The sequence below is a fragment of the Pollachius pollachius genome (assembly GCF_949987615.1).
Source record: "Pollachius pollachius genome assembly, chromosome: 9".
Lineage (NCBI taxonomy): Eukaryota > Metazoa > Chordata > Actinopteri > Gadiformes > Gadidae > Pollachius > Pollachius pollachius.
The window spans coordinates 6558891-6578890 of record NC_136942.1 but is presented as its reverse complement, the minus strand read 5'-3'; the positions used below and the strand labels follow the sequence as shown (position 1 = coordinate 6578890).

Genomic DNA, 20000 nt, shown 5'->3' with positions numbered 1-20000 from the left:
CAATTTTGCATCAGCTGTTTTGTGGTGAGGGAGGGAGGTGGGGGGGAGGCGTCGCAGACAGCTCTGTACGGCAAGAATAATTGCTGTGTTTTTGGAGGATATTGTGGTTATTTCGTGGAACACTTGCGCAGGCCTTTAGGACCAAAGTGCCTCCATGAAGGTTTCTTATTTGTTCTGCATTAACAGTCCTTCTCACTGCTTGTTCGGAAGTGATTCAGTGCATTTAATCTAGCAAGAGCCCTTTGGAGTAAGTAGAAGAGAGAGAGGGAGAGAGGGAGAGAAAGAGAGAGAGAGAAAGAGAGAAGGGGGGGAAGAAAGAGAGAGAACGAGACAGAGAGAGAGAGAGAGAACGAGACACAGATAGACATAAAGAAAGAGATGGAGACAGAGGGAGAACAACAGGGACAGACAGACAGACAGACAGACAGACAGACAGACAGACAGACAGTCAGACAGACAGAGAAAGAGAGAGAGAGAGGGAAATAGAGCGAGAGAAAGAGAAAGATAGAGAGAGAGATGGGGAGAGAGGGAGAACGAGAGGGAGAGACATAGATAAAGACAGAGACAGAGCGAGAAAGGGTGATAGATTCAGAAGGATTCAAGGGGGAATAAAACAAAACACTCTTACCTGTCTCACACCTCCTTCCGGTGAAGCCTTGCTGGCAAATGCAGTTGTTGGGTGAGACGCACGTGCCTCCGTTCTGACACAGTCCGTCACACATCGCTAGACCGACGGGAGAAAATAAATACATAACAAAAAACAAAACGGCCATTACTCATCAAGATTAACGAGCATTAAGTATGTAATCAGCCCAGCCACAGCATTACGTATTTGAATACAGAAAAATAGCTAATTCAGAGGAGTTAGTCATTATGGCAGATGTGCCGTACAAATCGCTCATCGGCCTGCGGTGATGAATGAAACGGGCAGATGTTAAGTTCACAGAATCATAATTATTTGTGGAGGGATTAACTGAATCGTTGGGATGTTTTGACACACCAGTAAAAAGGGAAAAAACAACGACATGGACATTGTCCCACATGGTGTGGGGAAAAACAAGGACTGCAAGGTCAAAGCAGGTAGTCAGTGAAAGGAGCAGCAATAACGTTGTGGTTTTGCTCAGAGTTCATGAGGGTCAATATGATCGCTATAATAGGATTGATGGGATTTCAATATTGCATTTGGTAGTCGATTAGCAGGCACTCTTACTCAAAACGTCAGTGGAGAAAAACTGAGGCAATACAATCAAAATTGGAGGAACGACAAGAAAATTACAAGTGCTTATAATAAATAATTGGGGAGAGCTAATCAGAATGACAATGCTAGTAGACTATCACTGTGTGTGTGTGTGTGTGTGTGTGTGTGTGTGTGTATGTGTGTGTGTGTGTGTGTGTGTGTGTGTGTGTGTGCGTGTGCGTGTGTATCACTAAGGGCAGTGTCTTTTCTGTTTAAGTTGCAAACTTGCTATACTATAAAAATAACTTCAAAGACAAGTCAAACATTTGGTGTAAAACACAGGTCTGGTGGTGTCCAGTAGGGTACACTAGTGTAAAAAACACGTCTGGTATTGTACACTTGTGTAAAACACATGTCTGGTGGTGTACACTCGTGCAAAACACACGTCTGGCAGTGACCGCTAATGTAAAACACACGTCTGTGAGTGTCTGCTGGTGTACACTAGTGTAAAACACATGTCCACTAGTGTAAAACACACGTCTGGTAGTGTACACTCGTGTAAAACACATGTCTGGTGGTGTACACTCGTGTAAAACACATGTCTGATGGTGTACACCAGTGTAAAACACATGTTTGGTGGTGTACACTAGTGTAAAACACATGTCTGATGGTGTACACCAGTGTAAAACACATGTTTGGTGGTGTACACTAGTGTAAAACACATGTCTGATGGTGTACACCAGTGTAAAACACATGTCTGGTGGTGTACACCAGTGTAAAACACATGTCTGGTGGTGTACACTAGTGTAAAACACATGTCCGGTGGCATGTGGTCGTTCAAAACACAGGTGCGGTGTCGCTGATGCCTACCCTTGCAGACGGTTCCGTTGCCGGTGTAGCCGGGCTTGCAGGAGCAGCTGTGTCCTCCCACCATGTTGAAACACAGAGCGTTCTCATCACAGTTGTGCATTCCACTCAGGCACTCGTCATGCTCTGCAGGGAAACAACCGCAGATACGACACCATGTTAAAGTCGACAGGTCTGATGGGTCTCACATTTCATTTCTACACCGTAGGTTAACGCAAGGTTTCTATGCTGTTCTTTCTTCTATTTTTTTTTTCTTTTTACCATTTAGCAGAAACTTTTATCAAAAGCGACTGACAGCGAGTTCAGATCAAGGATACCTTGAGGTAGACTGCTGACATCAGAGATCAAAGCCAGTAGCTTCTGGATGGGGATGGACCACCCTAGCTTCTACACCACATTACCAGACAGTTTAAAGCATAATGATCCAAGTATAAAATATGGAGTTTGATTTAGACCAGTTAACTGTTAAAAAACTAACTAACAAACGAACCGATATGTGACTTCACAGTTTGGCTTATTGATGTAAAAATGATAACAATAAACAATTGTCAATTTTTTTATGTTTTATTCGCATATATACAACCTGTGATCTGTGATTGTAACTACAATCAAAGATCACAGGTTGTATAATAAATAAGAAATAGTTTGGGTTACATGCTGTTTTTCAAAATCTCTTTCTTGCTACATAAATAGTAAGATTCCCACACCTTAACACATACAGAGCGGCTGATGAGGAAGGCATTGCATGCAATCTTCAATACAACTCTCGTGCCAGGGCGGACGAGTAGCGCAACCCCAGAAGCTGACATTGCTTTGCGGCCACAGATCAAGACCAGCATAATCTTGAAGAAGTATCCTTTGTTCTCAGGGCAAGAGAAGAGTTGACTGGTTGAGAATAGCGACCCGAGGTAGCAAGGCCAAGGACACTTGGATGATTAGCTCGCTCAGCCAGCATGTCTTCACCTTCATGGATTCTGACAAGAGGCAACCTTAGAGACATTAACATCCGGGCCTCTGAAGTGAACATCATCGGTTTTCTCCTTCCCTGCTCCTCATCTCGAGGCAACAGCACTGGCAGTATGTAAGAGTTCACGGTCAGAGCCGACCATCCACAAACAAGTCTTCTTCTTGATTTAAACGCTGAGGAAATTTTGCGAAGTTTGCGAAACGGTTCCTTCAGTCCACTGATTAAATGAGACAGCGGTCAGGGGCATCCATCTGGACCATGTCGACCAATGGGAGCCACTCATCCAACGTGATCACTCAGAACTCCTCCAGTCGGATTTGAGGCAGAACCGGATGCTACCCCCGTGTGTGTTGATAAAAAGAAAACGGCGTCTCTCTGATTGTATCTGGCAGCTCTTCGGTGCAGAGAGCTGTCACACCTGTATCTCAGCGACCTCATGGTCCCAGCTCTTCTTCTGCTGCCAAATATGGAGGCTGGGAGAAAGACTGAGGCGGTTGCTTCATGCTTATTGCGTCAGATCTATGTGGACTCGCTTCGAAAGGTCAGCATGTACCCAGGTCAAAGTTGAAGATAATAGAAGTTTGAGCTGAGCACAGAGGGGCCATCATAGTGTCTACGCTCCGGTTGGTGAGCGGGTAGGATAGTGGCATCAATGCATGCCTGATAGGAAATGATTGGCAGAGACCTGCACACTGTGTCCTCAAACTGATCATGTGAAGGACTAAATTAAGGAGAGTGCACTTTGCTGTTTGTCTTATCAAACAGACCTCTCGTCTGTGATTAATGTTGAACCAAGGACAATTTTTTTTTCGTATGGTGGTTAAAATGCCTTTCATAGAGCGCTATATTTATGCCATTCACTTCATGTACTTTAGTTTATACTTTAACTAAAGACTATTCAAAATGATATGTTTTGCAGCATTTTGCACTTTGCCTTGAGTAAGGACTTTGTTTAACTGCCACCACTGTTCTGCAACAGGGAAAGGCATAAAACAGCATTTTGCAGCCTTCTGGTAACTTCAGCAGGTCAGGGGTCAGTTTGCCGGGCCAATGGCACCTCGCCAAAACCCACTCATTGTTCTTTCTGCAACCTCCTAGCAACGAAATGTGTTTGACCCCTAAACCCAGATGGAAGGAAGGATGGCTGCACCAAAAAGTAATGGCTGCTGCACATATCAGCCCAATATCCAGGGTACAGGATGTAAAAGTAATATATATATATGTATATATATTTATTTAAATAAATATATATATATATACATATAAAAATATATATATATATATATAAATATGTAGATAGATATAGATAAGCAATATGATTCTTAGAGATATAAGTAACTGTATTTTCTTATTCACAAACTAGAAGCACATTAGATGTTTCTAATTGATTGTGTCAATTATTTTTGTTTTAAAAATTATTAAATTATTTGTTCAAATTAATTTGAATTATGATTTGAATCAGCAAATTGAATTTACTATTTCTAGAGGGTTATTCTCAACACCTCCATCGCACGACCATCTTTTCAAAACTCTTTGAAGTAACGCCTTCAGTGCAACAGCTTAGTGCTAAAGCTAGAATAACACGATGCTCACAAATTCCCTTGAACAAATCCGAAAAGAGAGGCCGTGATTGGTCAGAGATTAGCTGGTAGCAATCTAAAATCTGAACTGTCTGGCGCAGGGGCAGTCAACCCGAGCACAGACAATTTTCCCTCACTAATAGCTGACAGAGGGCTATGGCATTTATCACAAATTACACGAGAATTACAGCTCTTAAGTCGAACCTATAGCACCTTTAGAGAACCATAAACAAAAGAGTGTCCGTGGGCAGCCCTGGGACATGCTTAATGGCTTTAAAGTGGATTTCTGGGCCAACTGTACCTGACAAAAACGGCGTGGCTTCATTAAGCCATTTTTTTTCCGTTTGTTTAACGCATTTGGCAGTTGGGTGAACCGTTCTGAACAATCACACTAAAAAGTATTTCCGCGGGGTTGAGAGAGAAGTCGGGGATGGCTGCTCGATGACATGGCAAAGTGTCCGTGAGGAGGGAGAATGAGGATTCTGAGCGCGTCGGATCCCCGTATCCCATCTTTCCTACCATCATGGTATCCATTATATCTCCTGAACAGGCCGAGCACTGCTTCAAATTGAAAGTGACTTTGGGATGAGCTCATGTCGGGAATAGCGCACTTACGTGTGCCAGTGTGTGCGCGGGAGTGTGTGTTTTTGTATGTATGTGTGTGTGTGTGTGTGTGTGTGTGTGTGTGTGTGTGTGTGGTAGGGTGGGTGAGATTGAGAATGAGAGCAAGAGAAGGATTGAAGGGCACTTAAGAGGAACTGCCTATACCTCTTGTTTCTCCATCATACACACACTGACTCTCACACACACACACACACACATTGTGTGCATGCACACACACGCGTATACAACCGCACAGTCATTATCTGATGGGTAGAATTAAAGCCTGCTCGAGGGCACATAAATCCTGTAATCGGTGTGCAGGGAGAAAGCAGAGACTGAGGTATGCCTGCCCAAAGTCATATTTCTGTTTAGCTGTCAGAGCCAGAGACCAGCCAGACATCACTCTGAATCGACAGAATGACATCGCTGGCAAAGACGGTGTGCATGTGCACGTGCGCGTGTGTGTGTGTGTGTGTGTGTGTGTTGTGATAACCCGGCACGGTGAGCAAACAACCTCCTCCCCAAACAGGACACAACTTTGCTGGGCAAAAGCCAAAAAGGCATGTTCAATCCAAAATCAAACAAAGTCTCATACTGAAAAAAACAGCGAAAAAAAGCTGGGAGAAATCGACGGTCCTATCCCCCGTGGGTGGAATCCCGTCACCCACGAGGACCGGTCTCTCCGTACAGGAGCTCCAGCGCTGGGAGAGCCCTGAATGAGTGGAGAAGCAGGCTATTTAAGCCCTGCTTCTCCACCTGTTCCTCAGGTGTTCTGCATGTCCTTAAATGGCCCGGGCCGGGTTGCCACAGTGCGTGCATGCGTTCGTGCGTGCGTGCGTGCGTGCGTGCGTGCGTGCGTGCGTGCATGCGTGCGTGCGTGTGGTTGAGTGTATGTGTGCGTCTGTGTGCCATTCCCAGCGGATACGTTTTTTTCACATATCTACCGTTTTTTTGTACGGTTTTTGGGGCTTTTGTCTTTAATGGTGTTCAATATTTGCAAATTCAGTTCACAGACAGACATATTGCCCTTATATCAATCTCAAATGTCTGACTGGGCCAGAGTTAAAGACATCAGTGACAGTTTGATGACACTCTAAGGTCCCTCAGATAGGTGGGGATGAGACAGAGGGCAGAGAGGAGAGGGCAGGTAGTAGAAGGCTAGGGGTCTCTTCTTCCATGGTGATGGGGGTGAGGCAAGGATATCAGTAAGATACAGAGTGGGACCAATCACAAACAACTTGTATCCCCAGTCCATCTCAATCATTCAAGAATGAATCGTTCATTGGAAAAAGGATTTAGAATGAGTGGCAATGGGAATACAATAATTAATACATCAATTCATCATTAATGGATCGAAGGAAGTAGTGAAGGTCAATAGCTGTTTAATGGCTACAACACTGTGATGTGCTTTGTTCATTATTATTGCTTTTGCAATTGAATGTTTTTTAGTCCTTTCATGAATTATCTTTTTTGTGTCTAAAAACAGCCATTAGGGCTAGGCGAGGTCTGATTTGAGCTCGCAAGCCGCAACACAATCCACACACATATTCAAAATGAGCCATTTTACCATTCAATGGTTTATTGTTTTTACTAGCCCACCTCAATAGAAGAGTTCTTACTTTAATGATTTATGAATGCACGGCAATTTCCCAAGAAAATCGCACCGTGCATCTAGTTGTTACTATAACGTTTTTTGTTTCTATCATTGCACTCACTTTGCTCTGAATAAATTGACACTTCAACAGAGGTTGCATAAATGTGTTTGTGGGCTGCCAGGCTAATGACTCCAGCAGAACAACAACCAGCCCTAGGTCCCCGCCACTTAGGCAGCAGTGACGTCCAGTTACACTTGGCCCATGCCAATATATAATTCATAACTCCCGGATTCAGCGTGAGTTGAGTGTTTTCCATGGTTATGATGTCATTTGCATTTTTATTCACATTCAGTGTTTTTCAGTGGTAGATGTGGAGTTTTCTGTGGCTTGTATGTGTGTGTGTGTGTGTGTGTGTGCGTGTACGTGTGTGTGATATAGGTCTACTGTAGTCACCTCAGCTGCAAACAGATAACCAATCTAGGATACGTCATATGCGGCCGTCACCAGTATTCAGTTCCCTCCTCCCCATCCACACCCACCTCCCCGCCAACTCGCGAACCCACATCACCCCTCAGTAGCTACGACCTCAGTTCAAAAGCATCTGCTCTCCGACGGCGACTTAGTCTGATATTTATATATTCCGTGAGACAAGGATGAGCTCATCGCGTGCTCGGGGAGAGGCTTCTGAAGCTTGTACCAGTCAGCATCCCTGGCTCTGTCAGCCTCCGTCAGCACGAATGACCCTAGGGTGGCTCGGGGAAGCAAGACGCTCAAACCTGAACCTTAAGCATCGCACTCCTGCCATCACTTTAGTAAGTAAGATAATTAAATATGTATTTTTTTTGTTAAATTATTTAAGCCGTTTCAGACGGTAACTGTGATTTAGGGTGTTAAAACAGAATTTAGTTAATTAATATTGATATTATATTTTAATATTTTCTGAATTATTGTTTTTTGGGCCATGGTTCAATCCTCTGCATTTAGCCTGGGGTGAACCATGTGGACAGGGGCGTGACATAACGGTCGGAGAGGAAGGGACTGGGAGGAGACTTCTGAAACCATAGTGTATGTTTGAGAACCAGTGGGTCATTTAAATGCTACTCAGCTACAGTGCTTAATAAAATTTGCCAAAGAGAGGCAAGTTTGTTGAGATTCAATTTCAACCGAACGAAATTCTTGTTCTGCACGACTAGCGAAATGCACAGACCTAATTCATTAATCAATTTCTCCTGAAATTGCATTTATCTCGATTTTGCCCGAACTAAACGACTAATCCCCAATTGGGATTGCATTATAACTTGGTGGAAAAAGCATACGTGAACATATTTTATTTGTATTTTAATTCAGCCGCTTATCACAAGGAACAGCCTGTGTGACTCCAGTTCATGCAGAGCAGTATCTTAATTAGATTTCAGTTAACAAACAAACACAAAAAACGACTTCTATTTGAAACACTGGGTACATTTAATAAATACACGAACACAACCTTTCACTCACTAATAGCTGATGGAACCACCCAACCATAAGGCACTGACACATTCTTTGTGATATTTTCCCTTGTCACGACATACAGAGTGACGCACACGACGCCGCTCACTTAATGTCATGGCAGAATGACAAGCTGCATTAGCTGTTAGCTAGTACCTGAGCTAGTTCCTTTTCTTTTCTAGCGAGATGGAGGCGGATACAAATGCCTGGTTTCCACCGAGGGGGGAGCAGAGCGGTTCGGGTAGGGCGGCTCGGAGCAGGACAGCTCGGTTACGCTTAATCTGTCTGGCATTTCCACCGCCGAAACTACCCTTATGGTAGGGCAGGGTTTAAGCTGGATGGCGATAGCCGCGCTAGCTGCATAAGCATCGTGCCATCGTAGCAGTGCGACACAGTGTTGCCCGCTAATCAATTAAATGAAAAAGAAGCACGCGACACATTGAACAAAGAGCAACAATGGAGGATGTCAAGCAGTTTCTGAACTTTTGCGCAACATTTTCTTCAATAAACGAAGCTTTCGCCGTTGTCCAGAAATACACGTCGCGAGTACTGTGTTTGTTTGTCCTTATCCCCCTGTCGCACGGAAACGACAATTCTGTCGACCAATCAACGGATGGCAGTGTGTAGCTTAACCTTTTCCTACCTTCACCTCGTTCGTTGCAAAAAGACTACCAGGACACCGTTTGACCCAAACCTGCCAATCCCGTCAGACCCTTCCGACTGAAAGACTTAAAGTCATGGGTTCTGAACCCCACTTTGTTCCGATACCCCAGTGCTCCACCTCTGCCAGGCCGCTCCAACCCAGCTCTGTCCCCCAGCCACCCCCAAAGCCCTCACCCCTGGACCCCATCCCTTCCCCAGTGCTGCTGTCATCCCTCCCTGCTGCTTCAGTGCCTTAGGGGCATAAGTCTGGTTATCACAGGATTAGAACAAGGACACAAACACACACACACACACACACACACACAAACAAAGGTATACACAAACATTCACTCACACACCCACACAAAATAGTCTCTGAAACCACACACACACACACACACACACACACACACACACACGCACACACACCTCAGGACGGCCTCCTTTAATAGCATTCAAAGGGAGAGCGCAGTCAATCCGCTACCTTTCATGGATTAGTGGCTAATCTCACAGAGCGAGGAGCAGCTCAGGGCACTTTGGAGGGAGGAGGAGGAGGAGGAGGAGAAGAAGAGATGGAGGAGGAGAAAAGGACAAGGGCCTGACCTTCAAGATGAAGGGTAAAATGATATTTAAAGATTGGAGCAACAGGGAAGGAAAACATGGACACGTTGATCTTTTGTCAGTTATTTTCAAAGGGTCAGTGAAGTGGAAGAGTTAATATCTAAAGTCGGGCGTTATTCATTTAAAAGAAAAGCAAGGCAAAAAGGTCCAGATAGAGGAAACAAACCAGTCACCTACCCCACCCACCGCGGGTGGTCTCGATGTAAGACCCTCCGCCCAGCACAAACAACGGAATGAGCAATCTACCAAAGAGATGCTTTGCCAAGCCGAACTCGACGTAGAGAAATGAACCCACCATGAAATGGGTCCACTACAAAGAGTGTGATGCTGTAGTCGCATCAAGGCAATATACACAAAGAGATATGGCCATCGATACTGTGTACATTGATTCTGCTGAGCTGGCACGCTATTAATTGCCGCAATCCATTGGAGATAATAAATGTCCTCATACATCACATTCCCATGGACTATCAATCGTTGGGAAGGAGGCTGCATTAATGTTTCCCTACACAGTTTTAATGATTTTCTTGCACTAAGACCCCAGACGAATTCGGTATTCTCTGTGGCTTCCTCTCCAGCAGAAGCAGATGTTTCACTGATATTTATAAGGAATGGAAGCTTGAGCTTAGCATGGCAACGAGCTACAGAGAGCTAGCCTAGCACCACAGATGTTTCATTGGTATTTACAAGAAATGTAAGCTTTTGGCTAGCTTAGCATAGCAACTAGCTACAGAGGGCTAGCACCGCAGAAGTTACATTGGTATTTACAAGGAATGGAAGCTTGTGTCTAGCCTAGCATAGCAACCAGCTTAAGGGACATTTTTCATTGGTATTAAAAAGAAATGGAATCTCGTGGCTAGCGCCATGTCGGTCGTCTTTGTTCATTGTCACCAAACCAAATTATGGCTTCCCTCTTGTCTTGCCTTTTCCTTCATGCGAGAACCATGCAAACGTTATTGCTTGGGATCTAATTTGGCCAACGACTCACCTTCCCCTAATATTGGCGGAAGAGGATGAAAATGAGACCCCCCCTCCCCCCAGCCCGGGCCCTGATTGTGTTCTGAGCTGTGGGCCGACCTGAGGGTCCGGCATGTTGGAGCGCTCAGGGTCTGATAGCACCAATAACTCAGCAGGGAGATTACGACAGTAATTTGACCGGAGCAGAAGAAAAGCCATTACATCACGGCGGCGTGCGAGCCTCAGTTTAATCACAGGAATTGACTTTTATAAAAGGCGCGCCGGTGAAGCGGCGCCCAATTCCTGCGCTCCGACTTCCAAGGTCTTTTTTTTCTTTATGGGGATCTACGTAAAGAGTAGTGACACAATTTAATCCACCGGGGGTTTGCGGGGGAATTAATCTTGATTGTAAATCTGGCGAACGAGGGCGGACGACCGAGCGACCTGTCTGGTGTGGGGGATCGGACACCGTACTGAACCACACTGATGTAAATTATCTCTGGTACACACTGTACTGAACCACACTGATGTAAATTATCTCTGGTACACACTGTACTGAACCACTCTGATGTACATTGTCTCTGGCACACACTGTACTGAACAGTACCACACATCAGTGTGGTACTGAACCACACTGATGTACATTATCTCTGGTACACACTGTACTGAACCACTCTGATGTACATTATCTCTGGTACACACTGTACTGAACCACTCTGATGTACATTATCTCTGGTACACACTGTACTGAACAGTACCACACATCAGTGTGGTACTGAACCACACTGATGTACATTATCTCTGGTACACACTGTACTGAACCACTCTGATGTACATTATCTCTGGTACACACTGAACTGAACCGCGCTGATGTACATTATCTCTGGTACACACTGTACTGAACCACTCTGATATACACTGTCTCTGGTGCAGAAATACATGGGGTTTGGTACACACCAAGGTAGAAAGTTATTTTACCCCCGTCTAATTACATTTCTGAGAACTTTTTTTTATCATTTCCAGGGCTATCATTAACTGCTAGAAATATTGTTTGTTTGGTTTATTTTATTTTATGTTTTATTTCATTAAATTTAGATTGTAAAACTCAATTCACTCAAAAAACAACAATTAGAGAGTATGATAAAGAGGTTATTTTGTGGGGGCATGTAAAAGCCCTGTCATCAACCATTGGAGGGCAGTTTTTAAGAGCCCTTGTTGATTTCTGTACCTGGTAAACACATACACAATATATAGTACTGTGTCTTTAACGCAAACATCAGATACAGTGTCCTCAGAACACGCAAACACCATCTGTGCTACACACATACAGGGTCTTCAACAAACACACTGCATCTTTAATAAACATACTGTGTCTTTAACGCACACTTGTGAATGTAGCAGGTGTCTCTCTAGAGTTGCTTTCTTATTCTGTACTCACAACATCACCGTCGTCATCATCATTCACAGCATAGACTACAGCACCTGTAGTGTTTACCCTTATCTCCGTGGGGGAGGGGGGGGGGTGTTGGTAGAAAGAGCACCAGGCTCCAGACAGAGGCTCCAGACAGAGCCTCCGCAGAGCGGCGGTTGTTCCCTGCACATCACTGGTCGGGACGGAGCCGCTGTCGGAGCCGTCTCTGGCGCTGATGTGTTTTTGTGTGTGTGTGTGTGTGTGTGTGCGTGTGTGTGCGTGTGTGTGTGTATGTGTGTGTGTGACAGGCTAACACGCTCCCTTCATTTAAACAGGCCCTCAAAACCCACCTTTTCATGATCCCTTCAACACATAACCTCCTTTAACGATTCCTAGTCTTCTATACCTATTTCAGGTTTTTAGCTACCTATTTTTATCCTATCTTATATCTTTGCTTATATACGTTATCGTTAAATGTTTTTATTCTGTGTTCACTCTATTAAGCGACTTTGAGTATTTTGAAAAAGCTCTATATAAGCTGAATGTATTATTATAAAGAGAGCCGGGGCCTAGAAGCAGCTTTGTTTTGCCCACATCCTTGTTGAAAGTGAAGGAGGAAGAGGATGGGGGATGTAGGAGGAAGAGCGGTGGAGGGGGATGTGTTTGAGGATACCCAATTGTCTTCTTGCTTTTTGTTTTGGGGATAACTCTCCGGGAGATAATTGTAACTGCCAAGCCGCACACACAAACACACATCCCACATACAATCAAGATTCATAGAAACACTCACACATACACGCATACACACACACACACACACACACACACACACACACACACACACACACACACACACACACACACAAACACACAAGCACACACCCAAACAAGCACACAAGCACACAAAAACACACTCATATAAACCCACATAAACATACACAGAAACCCACATAAACCCATACACACACATAAAGACAAGGACAATCACACAGACACACACACTTTGACAATCACAATCAACCACACATACACACACACACACACACACACACACACACACACCAAACAGCTCCCTGCCTCCCCAGCAGAGCACCGCCACTGGGTTTACATTAGCGCAAATTGCTTTTTTAATTACAGATGCAGAGGAAATGTAACGTGTGGCGGGGCCTCCTCAGAGACTCTGCACCTGGGGACTCACTTAACCCCGCGGTTCACTCACTGCAAACAACAACCAGCAGCCCTGACCGGCCCGCCTGGCTGACGGATCGCACTGGATCATGACCGATCAGCATGCGACACTGTGTGTGTGTGTGTGTGTGTGTGTGTGTGTGTGTGTGTGTGTGTGTGTGTGCGCGTGTGTGCGCGTGTGTGTGCGTGTGTGTGCGTGTGTGCGCATGTGTGTACATGGAGCCTCACTTGTGGATACACATGGATGTATCGGAGTGTGTCTGAGTGTGTTTACAATCGTTTTTCAACAAGACTTTTCACATTTGTCAGGGCCGTTTGCCTCAGTTCAAGCGGTCTGTGTGTGTGTGTGTGTGTTTGTGTGTGTCTGTGTTTGCAGGTGGCTTCGAATAATGATTTGAAACGTTTTTTTCGGGGGGTCTGGGTAAATTCATTAGGGGCATGCTGACTTCTAAATTGTATTGTTCAAATCTTCTTTGTATTTGGCCTGAGGCCAAAGCCTTGTCAGCAGTCGATGATGTAATGCTCAAACTATGTTTGTGTGCATTTCCTCAAGAGTAAGGGCGCGTGTGTGTGTGTGTCGGTGTGTGTGTGCTCTATACGTGTGCCTGTGCATGTGTAAGTGTGCATGTGTATTTCTGCATGTGTATGTAAATACGTGTAGGCGTGTGTGTGTGCGCATGTGCATGTGTGCACGCACATCTGTGCATGTCTATGTGTACATGTGCATGTTCGGATGCATGTTTATAGGCGTGTGGATGAGCAACACGAAACAGAGAACGTGTGTGTCTCTATATGCGTTTGTGTGCGTGCCTCCCTCTGCATCTCTGTGTGTTTAGCTCAATCTCTGGCACTGGTAAGGACCACACAAACCAACGGGTGCACATCAAAGGCATACACTTGTCCCTCCGCATACTAAACGTCCCTCCGCTCACATTCAGGGGCGGACGGGGCCGTGAGCGGCCCCCAGGGGCCTCGTCTCAGCCAGCGAAGCCAGCGCCTTGAGAGGGGAGCGGGGCCCACAGCCAGGGTGTACGCTGGGATTTGGATGTGAAGTAACAGTGATAAGTATCTATCAGCGTTGTAAACTCACAATGCACCCCCACCGTGTGAGTCCCCCCCCTTTCCGTCTGCATATCTTCATATTTTATTTCTAGAATGGCTGCCTTATTGTTATTGAGTGGTCAATGCCATTCGATATTACCCTCAGTATGAATTCAAATAGAAGTAGTTGTAACCATAACTTTAGTTATGCATGAAACCGTTTTTCACGTTTATGTAACTTTGTTGAAAATCTTAAACTATCTTCCACCATGTCCATGAGTATTTCTGCCTTCATGACAACGTGAACACTTCCTAAACGAACTCCTCGCAGCACCTCCTTCAGCGAGTCTAAAAACAGAAACCTGTTCCAACTCCATGACGAGTGTATAACTCTTCCACCACCACCACCCGACCCCTGCAGCTCCCTGGCGAGGAGGGGAGGGACGGTGCAGTGCGGGGGGATGGAGGGGAGGTTGTGGAGGAGGGGAGGTTGTGGAGGTGGGGTGAGGTGCGGGCGCTCACCTGTACAGGAGTAGTCATCGATCCTGATGTAGCCCGTGTGGCAGATGCACATGAAGGAGCCGGCTGTGTTCACACACATGGTGTTCTCCCGGCAGTAGTGTTTCCCCTGGGCGCACTCGTCGATATCTGGACAGAAGGCAGAAGTGCAGAGAAAGGGGGAATGAAGGGTCTCTCACGTTAGGCATGGCGCCTGCCGAAGCCGCTCCGACAGCGAGTCGGTTTCGTCTAGCGAGCGGGTGATGGATTTGGCGGTTGGCACCGACCACAAAAACAGTTTAAAAAACAGTTTGAATTTAATTAAATGTAGGTTTATAGACATCAGCGTGGACTGTGCATTCAAAACAGGATAGTTGCATAACCACATAACATAACACTGCATATCAAACACAACCTGGCTGTTTGAATCACTCTGTTTTTATGCACTGTTTAAGCACTTGTATATTGGCTTGTATAGTATTCTCTTTGTATATTATTTCCCTGCATATATATTTTTTGCCTTTTGTACTTTTGCACATTTATACTTGTTTTTAAATCTTATTCTATTTATAACATGGTGTTTGCAATTTCCTGCGGGAACCTTTCAGAGGGATTAATTCATTTCCTATCTATCTATATACATCCCGGTGGATTTCTTAAAGGATACAAATAAAAGAGACAGCCCATGTCTATACTGTAATTACTTAAATGGCCATACAATTGGCAGAGTGGGGATTGACCTACGGACCTCTGAAACAGCCTTGGCACGACCACTTGTCTTGCGTGGCTGGTTCCCAATCATCATAATGACTCTTGACCTGCATGTGATAGTGTTAAACCATTGATCATTTCTTCATTAAGTGGAGGTTTGCACTCAGAAGGAGTAAATAGGATGTTTAACTTTGATATTATCTATGTTTGTACCACAATATTGGTATATACGTTGGTCAATAATGTTTCAAGTGTGTGAATTGCTTTTTAATAACGACACAGCACCTATGTCACCGAATCGCTACGAACCCATCGTTAAAAAAAAACGCCCGATAACAGCTATTGACCAGGTCGACACTCTAAAGAAAGTAACTAATATCTCATTCTTTGTAACTCCGGCATAAGCAGAAGCTCCCATATTGAGAAATAATGTAAGAGGGGGTTGTTGTTGCATCTGAGGCAAGCTGAGGGTGCTTACCCCCTGCTGAAGTACATTATTTTCACTGTGGTTTATTTCATAGTAAATTTACTATTTGGCACGTTGAGGGTCCGTACAAGGATCCAGGATGTTTCTCTGACCGAATCGGTATCCATTCCTCTTTCTATCATCTGCCTTATCGTCTTTCCTTATCTATCAACTGTTGAACAGTCTGTTGAGGGGTTACACGTCAAAGGGATGAATGTGGAAGTTACATTTTCTATTCCCTTTTTGACTTGCGATTGTTTCGACCATTACATTTACCACACGAAGATGACATACTGTATACATCTACAAACATATATAGAGGGCAATTTCAGTCCATTACATTTACACTAAGGGCATTAAGCAGATGCTTTTATCCAACGCGGAATCAACGATGCAAGCCGACAGCCAGCGCGTCGGGAGCAGTTAGGGTAAGGTCTAACACCTCAACCTTCAGCTGGGAGGAGGCGGGGATCGAACTAGCAACCTTTTGGTAACAAGTCAACCCGCTCTACCTCCGTGCTCTAGCTAAGCTGACCCCCATCATACCAGTTGATGTTATTAATTGCTGCATGAGAAGTCCACCACTCTAGCCTCAGCACCATTATTTCCTGTCAGACGGCTTTTCAGTCTGTCAACACAGGTTGATTAGGGCTTTCTACTGGCAATTCATTAAAATGAATAGCCTTTTCATAAAAATAAAAAAAAGATTGTTACTTTGTAGTCATTTTAGGAGACCCTTTTATCCAAAGCTAGTCAAGGGTGAATTCATGAACACTTTTGGTAATCCCGTACCCTTTAATAATACTAAATTAAATACAGATTCTCCATTAGTAATATAATAAATGCGTTCAATTATGTGTTCATTTCCATCCCTGAAGAAGAAGTGGACCTTTATTCGCCAGCATATTAACAGTCACACCAACTCAGTCCTAAACCAAACACGTGGCAAACCTTCAGAAGGCAGGGCCCCGAAAAACAACAACTCACAACAATATGATGCAACGCAGTGCAATTCAACAGAGAAAAAAAAACATGATGGGTTTTACCTAACAAAGACAAGCTAATCTTGTGCGTGCTCCGGGTTGTTTTCCAAAATTGATAACTCGGCCATGAAACCCACACACAGCTCTTTGAAAGAGAGGCTTCTCACTCGGCCCTGACATCCCGAATTCATTCTCTCTCCCTCAGCCTAGCCGGCGAGCAGCAGCGATGCTCACACCAAGGTGTCGGATGCGTTCGAGACGAGAAAAATAAATATGTAATTTTAATTTAAATACATTTGCATTGGCATCAGATAGCATGTCCTTGTGTAACTATAAACCCCCCATCCCCTATGTTACACACACCCCCCGGCCCACACACACACGCGCGTCCATGCTTAAACTACAAGGGCAACATTTGCGTATCTTCCATCTGCTCTGACATTCACTTGCACTCGTTCTCCCCCCCCCCCCCCCCCCCCCGCCTGCCAACGATCTCTCCCTCCATTCAATCTCCAGCACTCGCCAGTCAACAGCGGTCAATGGAAAGCGATCGTCCTCTGCTACGAAATGAATGGAAGCTAATTCCAGCGTGAGGACAGAGGAGAGTGGAGACAGACAGGCAGATGGTCAGAGAGACAGAAAGTGGATTTAGCCAGAGCGACGGCTGGATGGAGGGGGGGCAGTTTTCGAGACAGCCAGTGTGGAGGAGTGAAGATTAAAATGAGGTAGATAAAGCAGAGGACATAGGTAAAGTTTAAACATTAGATCAGAAGCTAGTTAGCGAGAGAGTGCCACCAAGTAGAGAGAGAGAGACATTTCGCTCCCCTTATTCACTCCAAAGCCAATTTGCCGGGTTAACCTTGAGCACCGAGCTTATGTGGCCCTCCCATTTCCAGGCCCCTTATTGGCCGACAGTGGCGGAGGTTTTGATTTACTGCCTATTAACTGCGGAGCCTCATCCATCTGGGTGCTGGCTGACACCGGTTAGCGCTGCTAAAACAACCGGTACGAGGTGAGATGATGAGGGGAGCCGTGTGACAAGCAAAGGGGGGGCTACTGGTGACTCATCTCCATCGCTATTAACAGATTGGACTGTCATGTGGACGCATATGGGGCCTTTTTATTGCTGGGTAAACACACCTGTGTGAAAGCATATCTTTCGCTGTGTGTGTGTGTGTGTGTGTGTGTGTGTGTGTGTGTGTGTGCTCCTCCAAATAGGAGCTATACAAACCGACAGCATCACCTACAGCATGATGATAAGGGCCTGATTAGGTTAAAAGATGAGTACTCGGAAATTAAAGCTTTTGCACTGAAGCCTTTACCTTATCATAATGCGTTCTGTGCCAGAGATGCGTACATAATATGTGTATTGTTTTAACATGAACACGATCAGGTTTAAAAAGGTATGTTTGTCAATTACATTTTTTTTTTCATGTTTTGCTCTTTGTTAAAATTCCCTTCCCAACAGCAATTCAATAAATCAAATTGATTAAATTAGAAAACAGGTCACGTTTTTGGGGTAAGTGGGTTTAAAGGCCTGAAGGGAATGCCTTCAAATAGGATATTTTCATTTGGACACTTTCAAAATCTGACTTACTCTGGCTGGTTTCTTCAAATTGCCTTCTCTACCTTTAACATGAAGACAATCGTGTTTTAGCCAGACAGAAAGGGTCTGGGGAAAGACGCTCAATATGTAAATGGCAACAGGGTTTGGGGAAGAGACCAATTTTTGAAAATACAATTCCCTATCGAGTACAGAAATGCCTGACCAGGCCTTTCTGTACTCGTGTTTGCGTGTACAGAAACTTGTGTTTTCGTGTACATAAACTCGTGTTTGTGTGCATAAAACACGGAACGTTTTTTTATCACCCATTCAAGAACGAAAATATATGGAGAGACTATTGCCATTTACTTTCCTGACTTCATATTTGAAAAACTTTTGAGCATTAAGGTCCCGCAACACTGGTGGCAACACTTAAAACACACAGCACAACCGCTGAATCAAAGAAAAACACACACAAAAAAAGGAAAAACTAACCGAAGCTGGAAGTGGCGACTCTTTTCAAAGTCAATTTTGGGTTTCCCTTTGAAATTCAAAGTGAGCTGAACAGACTCACAGTTCAGGGCGTCTCAAGGAGCTACCGAACCAGACCGTCAGCCCCCACCGTCAGACTGCAGTCCCCGGCAGCCTGGGCTGAACCTGTCCGACCGTCCAGATACCGTGTGGACCTACCGCACGCTGCAATTTCTGGTCGCAACCGAGACACTCCAATCTTCCGCGGTGCGCATCACCGCCTCGCTGGTACGCAATTACAGACACCGGGGCCGACTCTGAATACCGCCAAACAGATGTGATGGTCGCACTCAAACGCTTACAGGCAGATATCTGTAATCGCGGTCGGGGCGCTTGGTGCGTCGTTTCGCCGACATTTCACACACCAGCTGCAGTGCGTGCTGATTGGCCCTCGAGCATTTGCACGAAGAAGATCGGGGGGGGGGGGCTCCCTATGCCTCCCGATCCCCCCACCATCACCATCCGATCCCTCCATTCTCTCTCCCGTACAGAGAGAGAGGGAAGGATGCTGCTGTTCTGCCGGTCTGCATACCGACCGCCTGGGAGCAGACGGATAAGATACGGGTAAGATGGCCGACAACAGGTGAGGTGAACTGATAACGCTCACGGGTCAGGTGACCGCGGAAAGAAGAATGGAGGAGGCGGAGTCGGATGTTGGGGTTAACCACGTTGTGGTGTGCTTGCGGAATCGTTTCATTATTTGATGTGGTTTCGGATTTGGACACACGCGTAGAATTCTGACGGGCGAGGATCTGTAGTGAGGTCGGGATCTCAGGTGATCTGAGAGGGTTTGGGGGAAGAGCCATGGGCGTGATTTATCAACTTCAACCCGCGGTTAGGATTGCGTTCAGCTGTGTGGACGTCAGAGTTAGAATTAAAGAGCCCACCGTGAGATTGACGCTGGCCACAGTGCGACTCAAGAGGGGAGCCTTTCAACAGCCACCCTGGAATTGGACAAATTCCCAATGCCTTCCAAAGGCTCGCTCCTTCACTTCCTCCCACATTTACGGGAGGGGGATAACTCACACCAATGGTCGGACGTAGGCGGGATTCTTCACTCGGATCTTCCCTGATCGGACATGATCGTCTGATCCAGTCATGGTCTTAATGATATATGTGGCTCCACTATCA

At 45.3% G+C, this 20000-nt stretch overlaps 1 protein-coding gene across 1 annotated transcript in view; it reads right to left on the bottom strand.

Moving 5' to 3' along the window:
- Positions 1 to 20000, bottom strand: part of nell2a (neural EGFL like 2a) — a gene marked incomplete at both ends in the record, with an annotated part of 83019 nt that overhangs the window by 24480 nt on the left and 38539 nt on the right. Inside the window, 3 exons of the mRNA XM_079743695.1 lie at positions 629 to 724; positions 2048 to 2170; positions 14660 to 14785. Coding sequence (XP_079599821.1) covers positions 629 to 724; positions 2048 to 2170; positions 14660 to 14785 — 345 coding nt within the window. The remainder of the gene's footprint in view (positions 1 to 628; positions 725 to 2047; positions 2171 to 14659; positions 14786 to 20000) is intronic.